At 36.1% G+C, this 18323-nt stretch overlaps 1 protein-coding gene and 1 non-coding gene across 3 annotated transcripts in view; both read right to left on the reverse strand.

Moving 5' to 3' along the window:
* Window positions 1-648: 648 nt before the first annotated feature.
* Window positions 649-755, reverse strand: LOC112929014 (U6 spliceosomal RNA). Its single transcript, XR_003236837.1, has one exon. It is a non-coding gene; the product is annotated as a U6 spliceosomal RNA (small nuclear RNA).
* A 7459-nt stretch (window positions 756-8214) lies between these two features.
* GABRG2 (gamma-aminobutyric acid type A receptor subunit gamma2) overlaps window positions 8215-18323 on the reverse strand; it is a 105503-nt gene continuing 95394 nt past the window's right edge. Inside the window, exons 8-10 of one of the 2 annotated variants that reach the window (XM_026007611.2) lie at window positions 14068-14273; window positions 12007-12030; window positions 8215-10652 (exon numbers count right to left, since the gene is read on the reverse strand). In XM_026007611.2, the coding sequence (XP_025863396.1) occupies window positions 10377-10652; window positions 12007-12030; window positions 14068-14273 (506 nt within the window). In that variant the 3' untranslated portion in view covers window positions 8215-10376. The remainder of the gene's footprint in view (window positions 10653-12006; window positions 12031-14067; window positions 14274-18323) is intronic. The other variant, XM_026007619.2, reaches the window with a different exon arrangement.

Genomic DNA, 18323 nt, shown 5'->3' on the forward strand with positions numbered 1-18323 from the left:
GGCTTTTTTACACTTTAATAAAGATTCAGAGGTAAAATCTGTAGCCCCACTTTTAAGATGTTTGTAGCTTTACAAGAAAGACCACCTCATGTATACTTTTTGCAAATTTGGGGAGGAGTAAGGATTTTGTGACCAGATGTTTACTTCTGAATTAATGGTTTTTACTTACCTAGTAAATTTCCAATACCATACTTTTTTTGCCATTATAGGTGGCCCTTGTGCACTAGTTTGTAATGTAAAATAATTTCTATCATTGCTCAACACAAGCCTGAAAGCTTTAGCTTTCATGGCAGTAGCAGGAATTTTTTTACTTTAATAGATGTTACCAATTCTCTACTGCCAAACTGGGGAGGTAAACAATTTTTGTGTTTATTTATTTTAGTTTTTATTAAAATTCTAGTTAGCTCACATGCAGTGTAATATTAGTGCCAGGTGTATAATTTATTGAGTCAACACTTACATACAACACCCTGTGCTCATCACAGCAAGTTCCCTTCTTAATACCCATCACCCATTTAACCCACGCCCTGCTCACATCCCCTCCAGTAACCATCAATTTGTTCTCTAAACAATTTGATTTGCCTCTCTCTTATTTCCTGCTATGATTGTTTGTTTTGCTTCTTAAATTCCATACATGAGTGAAATCATTAAAATATGGAACGTTTCACAGATTTGCATGTCATCTTTGCACAGGGGCCATGCTACACTTCTCTGTATTATTCCAATTTTGGTATGTGTGCTGCCAAAGTGAGCACAGGAGGTCAACAATTTAACATAAAACACTTTTCAGAGCACTTTAAGATTCTCTACTGTTTAGTTCCTAGGTAACATCTCCATATCTAAAAATCAGTACATGTTTAAAAGAAATGCATGTTGGCTATGTAACTTCTTATATATTCCAGAAATGACAATTTTGTTTGGTTTTTGTTTTTAAATTTTTATTTATTTATGATAGTCACACACAGAGAGAGAGAGAGAGAGGCAGAGACACAGGCATAGGGAAAAGCAGGCTCCATGCACGGGGAGCTCGACGTGAGATTCGATCCTGGGTCTCCAGGATCGCACCCTGGGCCAAAGGCAGGCGCCAAACCGCTGCGCCACCCAGGGATCCCCAGAAATGACAATTTTGAAAGAAAAACTAATTCACTACTCTATTAGGTACTAGCAAAGATTCTCTCCTTGACCAAGCTTTAGTACAGCAGCTCTGAGCCCTTTATCTCAAATAGGCTCAACTTTGGAAACTGTGTCTTCATTTGAAATTGTATATTCATCTTTGCATTGCCCAGTTTCAGCAAAAAACCTTTTGAGTCAGTCTAGCAAAAAATCCCTCTAAGCTTTGATGTGTCCTCTTTGTAATTTTCCATCCACTGAGCCCTACAGTACTCTGGCCATAAATTCCCACTTGTTCTTGTATTTGTAGTTGAACTCTACATCTTTCTCCCACTGCAAAGCCCCCATTACAGTAGTCTCTCTTAAATAGTCTTTTATAATTTTGTTAACAAGTGTCCTGAATAATAATATTTTAATGGGGTTTTTAAATGAATAATATATTATTCTGGGGAAACCCAATGATTTACCATCTTCTAGTTTTATTTTCCATCTATATCTTATAAATATAAATAAAGACAGAAAAGATATCAATACAGTTGAAACTTGAATAACACAAGTTTGTACTATTTGCATCTACTTGTACACAGTTTGCTTTGATAAATATAGTTCTATAAATATGTTTTCTCATATGACTTTTCAAATAACATTTTTCTAGTTTACAGTATGAATACAATATATAATACAATACATAATATGCAAAATATGTTAATTGGCTGTTTACATTATCAGTATGACTTTAGTCAACATTAGCAGGCTGTTAGTGGTTAAGTTTTGAAGGAGTCCAAAGCTATATGCTAATTTTCATCTGCAGAGGGAGTCAGTATCTAAACCCTCGAATTGTCAAGGACCAACTGTATATTAAAATTAACAAAAGAAAACCAGCTTAAGGCATCTCTCTCTCTCTCTCTCTCTCTCTCATACACACACACACACACACACACATATGATTTAAAGAAAGGTAAAGATTTTGTGATTATACCTTTCCTTTTTTATAATACTTTTTTTTTTGAAATATAGTGTAAACTCTATGAGAACAAAACCCATGTCAATAGTTTTCACCATGATATCTCCAAAGCACAGTGCAGTGCTTGGCAGATGGCAAGTACTCAAAAAACTTATTGAATTGAATTGTATCTTCATTACTTTACAAAGGCATCAAGTGTTTTGGGGGAAAAAAGTAAATGATTAAGAAGAGAGACAGGAGTCAGTAGATGCTTAAAACAGAAAGGAACTAAATTCAAGTATCAAGTATAATTGCACTACTATTCAGTAAGTCTTCACGAGGACTCAGTTCCTTCTTATTTTCAAAGGAGTCAGGGCACTGTTCAATAAGGAAGTCATAGTCTTGTACCCTGTTGGACCTTGGGTTCAGAGGGTCTATAAGTTGATCCATTTTCCATCTGGTTTTATTTGTAGTCACTTTAGGTTAAATTGTACCAATAAAGTTTCAATTGTACCTATAGTAATTTTATTTACAGAAATAGGACTCTAGCTTTGCTAATTTTAGCTCCAACCTAGTATAGAATTATACCCTTGGGGTACCCGTAACTCAGAAACCATGTTTCTTTTTAAACTGAGCAATAGCAGATGAGAAATATTGGCTCAGAAGGTCCACATTTTGTTAAAATAGCTCCAGGCTGCTTTGCCCTATAAATCACTGAATGACTTGGACATTTGCCATGGGGCTCACCAGAGGGCCATAGCTATTAGTTCACATTAACTACCCAAAAGCAGTTTCCTGAAGGCATTTCCTTGTCTGTTATAAAGCCAATTTGAAAATTGTTCATGTTGAACAGAATGGTTAAAATATATTGGTTTTTAGTACTCCAATGTGATTCTTTTTAAAAACTAATTTTTTTTTCAGGCACCTAGGTGGCTCAGTGATTGAGTATCTACCTTTGGCGCAGGGGATGATCCTGGGGTCCTAGCATCAAGTCCCACATCAGGCTCCCTGCAGGAAGCCTGCTTCTCCCTCTGCTTATGTCTCTGCCTCTCTCTGTCTCTCATGAATAAATAAATAAAAATCTCTTTTAAAAAAACTACTTTTTTTAATGGATTAGGCATCAACTGAAAAGATCTAAATTAAACCTTTATATTCAGAGTTTTGGATGATACGATACAAATGAAGAAGCTTTATCATGCAGTACATGTACTAATTTTTGGAGATTGCTGGATAATTTGTTTCTCTAGACCTGTTCTCCAGCCTTCCTCACCATGAGGTATTCCCCATGAGGCTAATCTCTCTAGCCCACACTATATGAGTTTCCTTGCCCTCTAGTTTCCATTTGGTTTGACCAGTAGGATGCTTTAGGTAGGAGAGGAGAGAAATCTGAGTGTTTGTTCCCACACTCCCACTCTGCCTAGCCACTATTTGGCAGTGGCTTCTATTCTATGCAAATTCACAGCTCCTGTTAGGTGGCTTCTATTCTATGCCATTTTTTAGGTTCCAATACTCCTTCCTCTTGCACTTTCAGGACTAGAATGATGTAGTAGGCAGAATAATGATACCCTAAAGATGTTTATGTTCTAATCCCTAGGACTTGTGAATATGATGCCTTACTTATTAAAAAGGACTTTGCCGATGTGATTAAGTTTAAAGCCTGGAGGCGAGTGGATTATCCTGGATTATATAGGTGGGCCCAGTGTAGTCACAATGGTCCTTAAAAGTGGAAGGCAGTAGGTCAGAGCTAGAGATACAATGGAGGAAGCAGAGGTTGGAGTGATATAATTGCTGGCTTTGAAGGTGGAAAAGGGCCATTGGCTAAGCAATGCAGCAAACCTCCAGAACCTGGAAAAAGCAAAGAACAAATTCTCCCTTGAAGGAACTCAGCCCAGAGAGCATCTTTAGTTTAGCCAGGAGACTACGGACTTTGAGGTATGATCATGAATTTGTGCTGTTCTAAATTAACTAAATGTGTGATAATTTGATACAGTGGCAGTAGGAAACCAATCCAGATGATAATGGCTTTCCCATGGTACCATACCATCCTTTGGTTGGTGAAATTTAACACTGCCTACATCTTTGTGAATAACTCCTTGATTAATTTTTCTTCATTTATTCTCTTTGAGTGTACCATCTGACTTTTGCCAGGACTCGGTTAAATACATATACTTTATTTAGTAAACCACTTTTAAAGATTTATTCTATTTAAATAGTGGGATATATATACAGTGCCTGAGGTAAATACAGATATTCACTGTATCATTATTTATAACAATAAGAGATAACATAAATTTTCAGAATAAGGACTGGCTAAATAAATTATGGTACAGCTGTATGGTATAACAATAGAATGCCAGAAAATATTTGTTACATATATACATACATACATGCCTGACTGCAGACTATAAAACAGATCTATATCTATACCTACATCCGTATCATGTTTATACCTTTATTACCTATCTCACTAGATAAAGAAAAAGTAATGCTTTTAGTGGTTAACTCTTGCTAGTAGATAAAGGGTATCTTTTTCTTTGCAGTTTTTCATACTTTTCAAAGTTTCTACAAAGTTTTCATTAGTGTTCAGAAAACTTTAAAGCAATAATGGGGCTTCCTCACATATGGTAGAATGCTTTGTATTACAGAGAAAATATTTCTAGTTTCATCCAGTTAGACTAATAATTTCTTCTACTAGCACCTATTCAGTGCAGCTCCATTATTGTTACTTATATTCTTATCTGACTCCTCTATCATATTACGGGGCTTTTTGAAGCAGAGAATGCCTTAAAATTTATTTCTTCCTATAGTCACAGTGCCCTTTGTAAGGCTCTTGATATGTGTTTACTGAAAGCTTTATATAAAATTGATTTTATAGATGCTTAATCAAAACTTCTTTGATAAGGGACTTATTTTTAGACCCATAAATAATACAAGTAACAGAAAAAAAACTAAAAGGCAAATTTATATACTTATAGCAGGGACATAGAAGATAACTTGATTTAAGATGCAAATGTGCTGAATTATTTATACTAGATTCTTGTCACAGAATTGTCCATTTAAACTTTGTTTACTAAGAGGATTGAATAAGATAAGTACTTACTTAGCTGAGGTAAACATTAGGATTAGGTTACTCAACAATCCCATTAAGTACTGGAAGAAATAGCCTATCATACTTTCGGCTGGAAAGGCTTCATGGGCTAGGTAGACTCTTTAATTAGCGACTGTTCAGTGTGTGAACAGAGAAAGGCAATCTAGTAATATGGCACTATTTTGGAAAAGACTCAAGAAGGAAATTGGACAGAGTCTAGGCAACTGTGTGGAGATATGACACAGTTTAGAAAAATCTGAATATTAGATAGCATCAATAACATTAGCAGAGGAGTGATAGAAGTAAGATGGGTTAGAAAGGACCAAATGCCCTTATTTACATATGAAACTGAGTCTCCTACGATAGGAATTGTCAGGAAAATCTCCAGATGTGGGACACTTGGGTGGAATAGTCAGTTAAGCATCAGACTCTTGGTTTTGGCTCAGGTTGTGATTTCAGGGTTATGAGATAGAGTCCTGCCTAGGGCTCCACCCTCAGTGTGGAGTCTGTTTGAGATTCTCTCTCCTCCCTCTACCCCTCCCCACCAAGTTCTCTCTCCCTTTCCTTCTAAAATATTAAATAAATCTAAAAAATCCCCTGATATGACTTGAATTCTCTATCTCTGGTCCAGTGACATTTTTTTCTCTTTGGCAAGAATCTTCAATTATGAGTGAATCCCCATGTTTATTTCATTAAGGATTTTATAAATTTAGCTACAAAATAATTTATTGGCTTAGTTATATTAGAAAAACATATTAAATGAAATTATACAGTTATTGATACCACTTAATGCATATTTAAAGTCCAATTAGGCATTTCCATGTTTTTAAGGAAAATTATTTTTATTTTTTAGAAGATATCTACATGTATATCTTTATGTGTATCATCTATGGTGATTTAAATGATATTGTTCTAATTGGGAATAGTTACTTACCAATACTTGGCTCTGTAATTTTCTCTATGTACATGAATGAATTTCCCAAGCATGGTATGTCAGTAAAGATATTATTCATTATTTATATTTATTATTTATACAAAATGGGAATATATAGTAATTCACTTCATAAATGATGATCATTATTCTTAAGTAAGTTAAACTATGATCATTTGCCTTTTCTTTTCTGATCTTACATATATGTGCTGAGGAAAATTATTACTATCCAGTCCTTTCTTGGTATTAAATCAGTTACTTCTTATAATAAAACTATGAGTTATAAGCCATTGTTATTATTCCCATTTTCAGGTATAATAGGTCTTGACAGGACCTGGATTTGAACCGAGGTAAATTGGAACAAGAGCCCCTGCTTTGCCATTTTGTTATACAAATAATAAGGGAAAACCTTTATTTATATTCCAAATTTGGGTGAAGAAAGTTGCAACTACATTTATAATCGGTCTGTGATTTTTAACCTCAGAACAAGAAATAATAAATAAATCCTACCACTTTCCTGATATAGTAAAAATAATGAGCCTATTGAGACTAACCATGGGAAACTCTTTTGTTGTCTATTGTCTCAAGCCCTGAGGGACAAAGGCCAACTCTGAGTCTGGAATTTTTCAGATAACTGGCAGTCTCTTTTTTTCAAACAGAATTCTGAAAGCAGTAGGTACAACATATCAATTGATCATTACTTTAGGTAGAGAATAAAAGAAATGCAAAATTTATCATCTTACCTCTTTTGCTGGGTATTCTAAAATTTGTCTCATTGCAATAAAATAAAGTGAGGTCAAGATCAAAGAAAGAAAGCATCTGCAAGTTTGGCATTAACAGAAAGATAAAATATCTCAGAATTTTACTTCCAAATCCTGAAACATTGTAAGACCCAGTAGAAAGCATAACGGTCAGATGCCTCTCCCAGGTTTGCCATTAACTGGTTGTGTGACCTTTGAGCAATTCAACCAGCACTAAAAAAATATAGCAGAGTTTTAGGTCTAGGCCATTCTCCCTTTCTCCTACACATTTGACAAAAATTCATAGTGACAAAGCATAGAGATAGCAATTTTTGACATAATCCCCAAAGACTGCATCATTTGGTTAATTTGACCTTCGTCACAGACAAAAATTGTTGCTACTCATCAGAATACTATTGAGACTTAAAAAGGGGGGGGGGTGAAGGCCATATAATGAATATGCACTCAGCTAAAGATAAGGGCATTGAGTTAGACAGAAGACAAAACCTAAGTGAAAGCTCTTTTTTGTAACATGTCTAGAAGGTGAGAAAGAGATGTTTAAATTGGATGTAGGCAGCCATGAGAGCCAAAAGAAAGAGGCAGAGGAAGGTTAGGGCAGCAGTGCTTGTAAAGGATTAGGTTACTTTCTTTTGAGAATTTCAAAGGACTTCAAAAAAATATGACACTGTCCCTGAAGCATGTCTCCCTATGTTTTTAAGTTTGGGGGCCACAGAGAAAGTTTCTTTGGCCTTAAAAGTAACTAATGTGTATGATTTCCCCAACAAAAGAGTCTCAGTTTTTCAACCTATAGTTTAAAGGAATGTTTGCAATACAAACACTCCTTAAAAATGAAAACATGCTATAGTGTCACCTTAAGACATACATGAGTATTGCTGGATTTTTAAAGGAAAGCCAATCTGATGGAGTTGGGAGGATCATGGCAGCAGAATATTAGAGGCCCTGGAAGTAAAAGAAGACACTTTTGACCATTTGCTGAGTGCTAGTGTATAGGACGGCATTACTATATGTTTTAGCTAGTAAAATGGAGTCTTATAAAGGATGAATTGACAATTGTCAAATAACAGGTAAATGGTAGAGTTGGGATCCCAATTATGTCTGACACTAATGTCCGTGTTCTTAGCCACACCACAAGTTTTGAAGTACACAGGTTTGAGCTTTACTTACTTGGTGATATTTCTTCCTTCCATTTCCATTCCATACTCCAAATATGGAGCTCTTAACTTCTTTGAAGTGAGGAACAATACCATGCATACTAAGATCATACTGCCCACAAATAAAGTTCACATAAAGGGAAGGCAGTACTGGGGAAAGCTACAGGAAGGAGGGGTTACAATCTTTACAACAAACAAGTCTAGCTGGACCATTAACATGCCACCATCAATTAGAATGCAGCATTTTTATTGTAAAAGTCCACATAATTAGGCAAGTCCCTTTGTGAAAAGGTTTTCAAATACATAGATGGGGAGCAGCTAATAATTAAGAATTAGATTACATATAATATATATTCATATTGCCAGTACTATGCACACATTGGAAAGCTAGCTTTTTTGAGTGTCCCCATTACAGAATACATTTCAAGTTGACAGTAATGTTTCTCACCATTGAAAATTTGCCAACAACTCTCCCAAAGAGTCAACATTAAATATGTTAACAATTCAAAACATGAAAATAATTAATTCTATTTACATGTGTTTGAGGTTATATACTAGACCACTGATATATTAAAGGTGTGTAAAATTGGCAGCTAAATGTGTTTCAAGATTCACCCAGATGACTCAATGAGGACCTTACATGGTTTTATAACAAAGCCACTCTTTCTTTTCTACTCTTTAGATTATCTATCAAGTTATACTGGCTATGATTGAATTTTAACTTAGGAAAATGATGCCACAAAGAAGAACTGACAAAGGATGCTATTTTAGAAAAATAAGGATTCAGGATGAGTACATGAAGGTGAGCTCAACTCATGTTTGAAGTCTGGTACAACCACTTCATGTGGTTGTCACATAGTTGAATGAGGCCACAGTCAGAGGTTCAACCTCCATGTAAATCATTCATCTGTTCTTTCAATTTTTAAAAATTAATCTTCTGTACTTTCTTTTTTTTGAACAGAGCATAGAATAAAACATTCTGAACACCAGTCAGGTATGAATCCTGCTCTTGCCTGTCATGTCTTCATGTGGAATTGTGGATGGGTCAAAGCTAACTCATCCCCAAACCTGGAAAAAAATATGCAAACTCTAATTATGCCCTAGTAGACTCATTTCTATGCATAAACATAGGACTTAAGTATTATTTTAAGAGAAGTATGGACTTTGGCTATTTTTGTTCATTATCAAAAAATTTAGTTTAGACAAAGGTCTTTGGATCCTTCTGTTAATTTTCACAAGATCAAATAACATTTGGCAATGCCTTTGTGAAAAGATGTATTACTGGTTCCAGCTGGCTCAGAGATTCACAGAAGCATATGAAGCCAATTCACTTCAAACTGTATCTGTTGAGCACCAACCATGTGCCAGGCACTATATAAGGTGCTAAGGACCCAAAGAGGAAATGACAAGGATTCTGCCCACAAGGCACTCACAATCACTAGAAGCAGATCTTGAGATGGAGAATAAATTCTGTTAATCTATCATCCTAAAAGGAAGAAAAAAATAGCTGCAAGCACATACAATTACTTTGTACTCTATGAAATTGGGCATATTTAGAGATGGCAAATGTCAATTATTCAGTCTATATTTTACTTAAATTGTTTTAATATGTCCTACATGGAAAAAAATAAGTTTTTCGAATCTTCATGCTTGAGGGAGAAGGTAGAGAAAATTCCTCCCTCCAATTCCAAACCCAAACCCTTATAATTACATTCACAATTCTTTGATGGCCCAAAGTCACAGAATAAAAGACAATGCTTTATGATGTTAACTTCATTCATTTATTTTGGCTCTAAAGAGATGCATGCATTAAACTTGAAGCATTCTATGCTACTGAAATATTTACATCATTGTACATGTGATATGGAGGAAATTTTCTTCCTATCTTGGGATAGAGGTATAATAGATTTCTAGTCTAGGCTCTTATATTTAAAGTGACTTGTGGTTTTTCTCAAATGAGGGAGATATCCTACTGGGACCAAGTTTGCTACAACCTGCCCCCAAATGAGCACAGGGCACAGTTTTGGACCTTTTGCATCTAATTGTATTTTGAACTGATTAAGGACACCACCACTGTTAAGTAGTCATGGCTTCCACTATTTTAATCATTGTAGCTGAAAAATATCTTGTTTGGTTTCAGTGTTCTTGCTCTAATTTCACTTTGCCTTGCAGATTTGAAACACAGCAAACATTTTAGTTCAAATTACACTTACCACAGGAGAGTTGGGCATAAACAATATGACAGTAATACAATTTAGAGGGTTAAGAACATAGAAACAAATTTAAATTATTGTAAACCACACAAGGGATTATTTAAGCAGACTTAGAAAGGACATCTTCTCTCCATGAGATTTAGTGAATAAGACCCACATCAATTAAACCCATACCTCTTTTACAGGTAAAGGTAGGAAACCCAATAAACTAGATTGAACAAGCAGAAGGCAGTGGGGAAGAAGATCCGTGCATATGAGTCCATTTTGGCAATACGAATATGTATCCTCCCATGTCTCCAAGCTCCTGTTCGGCAGTCTTCAAAACAGCAAAAGAAACTGGCACAGTCCTTGCCATCCAGACACTCATACCCATATTCTTCATCTCTCTCTTGAAGGTGAGTAGCATTGTTCATTTGAATGGTTGCTGATCTTGGGCGGATATCAATGGTAGGGGCCTGAGACAAGGGTAGGGAAGAGTAGTTAGTGATATTTGATAAATCCTAAACTAGGTCTCCACAATGTCACCAAGGTGAATGATGAATCTGAAAATGAGTACTCAGGAATTGCTATGAAATCGTGATCTACAATGGTAAAATTGAACTTAGAAGGATAGCACATTTGCAGATTTCAAAGTTTGAGCTTAAGCAGTGCAGCTGAAAATAATACCATCAAGCTAATAGCTATAGCAAGAAGATTGAACACCAAAAGAACTCAAAGTTTAAAGATTTAAATCAAACAACTACATGGAATCTTATTCTAGTAAATATTAGATGTGAGGTTGGTTACATGAAGGCATTTAATGGTGTTGCATGTGAGTAGAACAAAGAAATAAAATGCATCAATTTTGAACTCAAATTTTGTGTCATGCTTACCTATACACAAATAGTAAACCCCATTACACTGAGCAAATGTACTAAATGCTATTAAAAGAAAATGTTAAAATTTGCATAAATATAGGAGTTTTCTGAGTTAATACCACAAATAGTATGGCTTATGTTTTGAAGAAATATAGTGCTTTGTCTACAATTCAGCATCTGGAAGCTTCAGAACATCAGCAATGTTCACCTACATGTAAGTGAAAACTCAGAAAAAAAAATACTACCACCTTTTTTACCATTTGAGAAGAAACTAATACCAATTAATTGAATAATTTAATCGTTGCTGCCATATTAATTATCAAAGTACTATAAATCTCAATGATTAATTTAATTTGGAAGAGTTAGTTTTATGATATTATAAATACAAATCCTAGTATCTCTGTGTAAGTTATCAGAATTCAACTGGGAAAATAAATAGCATTGCACTATTGCATGATAGAGCCCAAAGGCCCTGGATTGCCCTAAAAAGAAGGGATGGGTATTATAACTTAAAGGATTTCAGAGTATTATTTTTATAGAACTGATAGGTAGAGTTGAGATCAATGGAGATTATCAAATTTACTTATCAAAAAACAATCCTGTTTTGAATTAGGATTACAGTTACATATATATGGTAGGTGCAGTCAGTGAATTTTATCTGAAAAAAAGAGAATAACTTTCGGCTTTCATATTTAAAGAGGCACTCTTTTCCAATGACATGCCATAGAGTTTATAGCTTGATAGGGTAAAACCTTTGTGAATTAGTGTAGGGCTGACAAATCAACTCTAGAAATCTATAGAACTTTCTTCATCTCAAAGGTCTTACCTCTCGTAGAATACTTAAATATCTATTCACTAAAAAAACAACAAAAAAAATTGAAACACCATGTAAGCGTTAATAATTAAATTCAGCAGTTGCATGCAGTGAATTTTCATTCCAAAAACATTATACCTTGAAGGAAAACATCCGAAGAAGCTTTGGGTTTGTAGACAGAAAAGAGAATTGCATTTTTTTTTTAATTAAAAGAAGGAAAAAGGAAAAGAAAAAGACAAAATAAGATAAATTAAAAATACATTTTAAAAACATAGTAAAATGAACTGAAATTATAAACACAGAAGGACAATTCTGGGCTTGGAATAAAGTTAGAAAATGGAATTTGGGGATTTCAGTAAATTAATCCACAATTATCTAACTGCAAAAGCCAGTGTTGTTCACCTGTGAAGAAGCTTTCCATTGCCTGGCTTCCCTGTATAAAACTACTGTGATTTTATTTTCTAATTAATACCAAGGAGGCCTTAATAGGTAAATCTTAACACAATGAACCAAAAGGCAGATTTAATGGAAAAATGAAATTTTAGCTTCTCATTCATAGCTTAGGTTCTTTCTAGTTGTGATGAATCATCCAATTGGCTTACAAGATGGAAATCCATAAAATTTTCAGGTAATTTGATTTTTTTCAGTTCCTTTAATCCCCTCTGCGAAGGTATAGCTGTTAGAAAAGGCATAGGGGCATTTTTTGAAGACTCTTGTTTAAAAGCTCACCCTGTCACATCCTTGTTAATGCTGACATATAATAATGTTGAGTGTCATAAAACCCTTTTCTTGGGGAAAAATGTAATGGAAAGTGAAGGATGGGGAGAAATAATAATTTAAAAAACACAATAAGGAAAATAAAATAAGGATAGAAAAAATGCAAAGATAGAGAGGCAAACAGACAGGGAAGGAAAGAACTGCATAAAGCATAGTGAATATTTGGGAAATTAAGGATAAACATTTCTTTTTGTATTAATTATCAAGATTAATGATTTTTTTTCTTTACCTGTTACAGATTCTTAAATTCAGAAAAATATATGCCATTTGTAGAATTTCACCAGGGTTCCTTGAGATCCATCATGATATAATCTAGAATTAGCTATATTTCCTCATTATAATTTAGTCCCCCCAAAGCTGGTGGGTCAGATAGCTAGCCACTATCAAGGCTCTCTCATGGCCCTTTTGGTAGACCAGGAGAGCCTATAAATTCGGGAAGCTAGTGTGACTTCCTTTGTCTCTGTCTTAGAAGGGAACAGACTTTAACTTCGTGGAGCTTCCTAGAAACCAGACAACCTCTATACTCAGGTGTGTAAATGGGTAGCTACTTGTTCTTTCCAACATCCATATTAAAGGATAATTGCATTAAGCTTGTATATTTGTCCTTTATCATCTCTATTTAAAGTTTCGTGGCAAGGTGAAGTCATCCTACCTTTTTCCAAATCACTGAAACTATATAAATCATCAACATCATCAACATCAACCAGGATCACAACTATTAATGGTAAGGAATTTAATTTGTAAGGTACCATGTGATGCTTTTTACCTTCATTACCACAGCAGCCCTTTAATTAATATATATATATATATATATATATATATATATATATATATATATATAGTGTAATGCTCATTTTCTATATGAGAAAACAAAGACACAGGGAGGCTAAGTAACTTCTCCAAACAATAGATGATCCATTTCATTTAAAAACAAAATGATACATTTTGAATATGAAACCAACGGTAATCCTCTGGTGATAAAACACACACACATAATTATTTGCAAAAGTGTGGTGATCTTTGAAACTTCAAGAGTGTTTGTTGTGGCTTCCTAGTAGAAAGCCTTGAATGGAAATGTTAATTTAAAACACCAATAATTTAAGAATATTATAGTAAGGAACAGAAAGATGACAATGAAACCTAGAATAACAGCAACTAGAGAATAAATGCATGTCTCTGCAATGTTTATAATCCCTCTGCAATGAAGAGAGTAAGAGTCTGTCTTAGTGAATCAGGTCTCTCCCAAGTAAATAATGACCAAAATTAATTCTTATGATGCAGCCAAACTCATAAATTCTGTTTTTATTTTAGAGCTGAAGGTGTTGAGATTTAGGTTGTAGACAGGCTAAGACGAAATCAAAACAAAACCAGGTGGCTTTCCACATAAAAATTTCAATGATCCCAATGGGAAATGATACATACAGGGTTTTTCTTCTTTTTGTCTTTATCCTTGCTTGGTTTCCGGTTGCTAACAAAGTAATGCAGGGTGCCATATTCCACCAAAGCGGAGAAGACAAAGATGAAGCAAACAGATACAAAGAGATCCATGGCTGTAACATAGGAGACCTTGGGGAGCGACTTCCGGGCAATGGTGCTGAGGGTGGTCATTGTCAAGACAGTGGTGATACCTGAAGAAAGGTACAGTAAAACAGATCATGTGACCTCATCATTAAGTAGGGTAACTGAGTCAGTACTGAGACCAATCTTGTTTTGTGACTTCTGATAAGTAATCTTAGTAATGGGAAAGGAGGCATAACTGTAATCCATTCACTCAGCCCACAAATATTTATTGGCTGCTTACCAAGTATCAGTTACTATAACAAGCAGTGAATAGATGCTGAGAAATAAGATGGACATGTTCCCTGACCTTATATAACTTATTTTTTAGTGACAGAGAACCCTAAATTAATTGCACAAAGAAAAGTATATTTATAAATTATGGTTTGTGTCATGAAGAATAGCAAGGATGTTGAAAACCTAATTATATGTAATACTGAGGAAATATATCTTTGAGGAGGTGATTTTTAAGGCAGAGTTAAAAAAGTTAAGGAGAAGTTAAAAAAAGTTAGGAGACACAGACTTCTAATTGCTGAGTAAATAAAGGAAGATACTGAGGAAGGGACACATTATCTTTTTTTTTTTTAAAGATTTTTATTTATTTGTTCATTAGAGACACAGAGAGAGAGAGAGGCACAGACTCAGGCAGAGGGAGAAGCAGGCCCCATGCAGGGAGCCTGACGCGGAACTCGATCCCAGGTCTCCAGGATCACACCCTGGGCTGAAGGTGGCACTAAACCGCTGAGCCACCTGGGCTGCCCACACACTCTTTAAAAAAAAAAAATTAGAATACCTATCATCTGGGGAGGGGCAAGGGTATCAAGGTGATGCTGAGATATCAGAAGTTCTATTATGCAAAGCATGCAAAGGAGTTCACATTTTATTTAAAGTACAAGGAGGATCCATTAAGGGTGTTAAATAGAGGAGATGAGCTAAGTGACATGTTCTAATTAATGAATTTTTTAAAGACCATCATAGAGAGTAAAGATGGTGCAGTAGAAAGATACTGAGCTCACTACCCCCACGGATATACCTCGCTATACCAACTAAATATATTGCAACTTACTCTGAAAATAATCTAAGATTGGTAGAACAGATCTTCTATAACAACTAAAGTCATAAAAAGAAGGTCATATCAAGAAGGGTATGAGAGAAGAGGCATGGTAGGAATCAAACTACTGTTGCAGCTACCCACAAGTGGGAGGGATATCACAAGCATGGAGGAATAAGGGGATTCAGGGGATGGGCACCTCCATCCCTGTGTGCCTGCACTGAAATGAGCCCCCATAACATTTCTTTTTTTTGTTTGTTTTAAAGATTTTATTTATTTATTCATGATAGTCACACACAGAGAGAGAGAGAGGCAGAGACACAGGCAGAGGGAGAAGCAGGCTCCATGCACCGGGAGCCCGACGTGGGATTCGATCCCGGGTCTCCAGGATCGCGCCCGGGGCCAAAGGCAGGTGCCAAACCGCAGCGCCACCCAGGGATCCCCCCCCCCCCATAACATTTCGCTTTAAAAATCAGCAGGTTTTAACTCCAGGAAAGCCAGTGTTATAGGAAAACAAGTCTCCACTTTTAAAGAGCCAGCATGCCTTATTACTCACCATGAATTCCAACACAGAAGAACTAGTTTGAAAAGTGCCTGGGTTATACATGAAGGAGATCTATTGACTGATTTTTGAATGTGTGCTAAAGGGACAAGAACCTGCAGAAGCTTTCTCCAGGAACAGAAGTGTTGATATGCACCATTTTTCTTGCCCTGTTTCAGCCTAGATGGCTATTTACTTGTAAAAGGCGAAAGATTTATGCCATCTGAAGAGAAACCAGAGTGTGGCTATTTACTTGTAAAAGCCAGTTCTGAAACTTTCTACTTGCTAGCAGCACTTGCCCCACCCCATCATTCCTCAACAGATCCATCTCCCATAATTCACCCTCCCCAGAACGCACCCCTCCAAAGTGTCTCCTGTCCCACCATAACTGGCCAGGTGATCTCAGTTGGGACCAGCAACCCCCTCAAAGAGATTATTTCCCCACAACAGCTGATAGGCAGCCCTTGCCAAAACCAATGTCCTTTCAAAGCAAACCTTTCCCCAGGGACTGGGGAGTTAACCCCACAAACCAGCATGCCTATAGTACCTGGAACCAGGCCTCTCAGCTCACTGTGCTAGGGGCAGACCCTACCCAACACTGTGTCCACAGCAGTCACGGTCATAACAGGAGGGTGCACACAGCCCATACAGGGGATATCCCTGGAGCACCTGGTTCTGGTGACCAGGAGGGGATTGTGCTACAGGGCACCATAAGCATGCTCTCAACATGAGGCCGCTACTTTCAAAATCAGGAGATAGAGCTGACCCACCTGATACATGAAAACAAACACAGAGAGTTAGACAAAATGAGGAGACAAACAAATGTTCCAATAAATAAACAAGACAAAGCCACAGAAAAAGAGCTAAGCAAAATGGACATAAGCAAACTACCTGACAGAGTTCAAAGTAATGGTCACACAGATACTCATAGGACTTGAGAAGTTACTGAATGAACTCAGAACAAAGAAATAAAAAATATAATAAAGAACCAGTCAGTGCCAAAAATACAATAACTGAAATTAAAACACACTAGAGGGAATCAACAGAAAATTAGAGTATAGGGACACCTGGGTGGCTCAACGGTTGAGTGTCTGCCTTTGGCTCAGGGTGTGACCCCTGTCCAGGGATTGAATCCCACATTGGGCTTCCTGCAAGGAGCCTACTTCTCCCTCTGCCTATGTCTCTGCTTCTCTCTCTGAGTCTCATGAATAAATAAATAAAACCTTAAAAGAAAAAAAAAAAAAAAAAGAAGACGACGACTAGAGTATGCAGAAGAATGGATCAGTGAGCTAGAAGACAGGGTAATGGAAAGCACCCATGCTGAACAGCAAAAAGAAAAAATTCTAAAAAATGAAAATAAGTTAAGGAATCTCTGAGACCATATCAAACATACTAACTTTCATATTATAAAGGTTCCAGGAGGAGAAGAGAGAAAGAAAGGGGTAGAAACTTGCTGGAAGAAATGAGAGCTGAAAACATCCCTAATCTGGGAAAGAAAATAGACATCCAGGCCAGGAAGCCCCAAACAAGCTAAAGCCAAGGTGGTCCACACCAAGACACATAATTAAAATGGAAAAATTTAAAGATAAGTAGATAATCTTAAAAGCAGCAGGAGAGAGAAAACCCTCTAAGGCTATTAGCTGATTTTTTCAGCAGAGATTTTGTAGGCCAGAAGAAAATAGCCCTGATATTCAAAGTGCTGAAAGGAAACAAAACAAAACAAAACCTATGAGCAAGGATACTCTACCCAACAAGGCTATCATTCAGAATTGAAAGAGAGAAAGTTTCTCAAATAAAAGTTACAGGAGTTCATCACCACTAAATTGGCATAAAAGGGACTTAAGTGGAAAATAAAGGGCCATAACTAGAAATAAGAAAATTGTGGCAGGAAAAAAATCTTAATGGTAAAAGCAAACATACATTAAAGGTAACAAGTTAATGAAGGTTAAAATGCTAGTATGAAGGTTAAAATGCAAAATTAGTATAATCAATTATATTTACAAAAATTAATCAAGGAATACAGAAAATAAAAAGATTAAGGGCAGCCCCGGTGGCGCAGTGGTTTAGCGCCGCCTGCAGCCCAGGATGTGATCCTGGGGACCGGAGATTGAGTCCCACATCGGGCTCCCTGCATGGAGCCTGCTTCTCCCTCTGCCTGTGTCTCTGCCTCTGTGTGTGTGTGTGTGTGTCTCTCACGAATAAATAAATAAATAAAGTCTTTTAAAAAAAGATTAAAATATGGCATCATATACATAAACATGGAAAGGAGAGTAAAAATGTAGTGCTTTTAGAATGTGTTTGAACTTAAGTAACCAGAAACTTGTTATAGACTGCTATATACATAGGAAGTTATAAATGAACCTCATGGTAACCACAAGCCAAAAACTTGGATACCCCCTCCCCCAAAGAAAATAAAGAGAAAGTAATTGAAGCATAACACTAAAGAAAGTCGTCAAACTATAAAGCAAGAAAGAACTACAAAACAACCAGAAAACAATTTTAAAAATGGCAATAAATCCATGCCTATCG

Source organism: Vulpes vulpes, chromosome 4 (genome assembly GCF_048418805.1).
Source record: "Vulpes vulpes isolate BD-2025 chromosome 4, VulVul3, whole genome shotgun sequence".
Lineage (NCBI taxonomy): Eukaryota > Metazoa > Chordata > Mammalia > Carnivora > Canidae > Vulpes > Vulpes vulpes.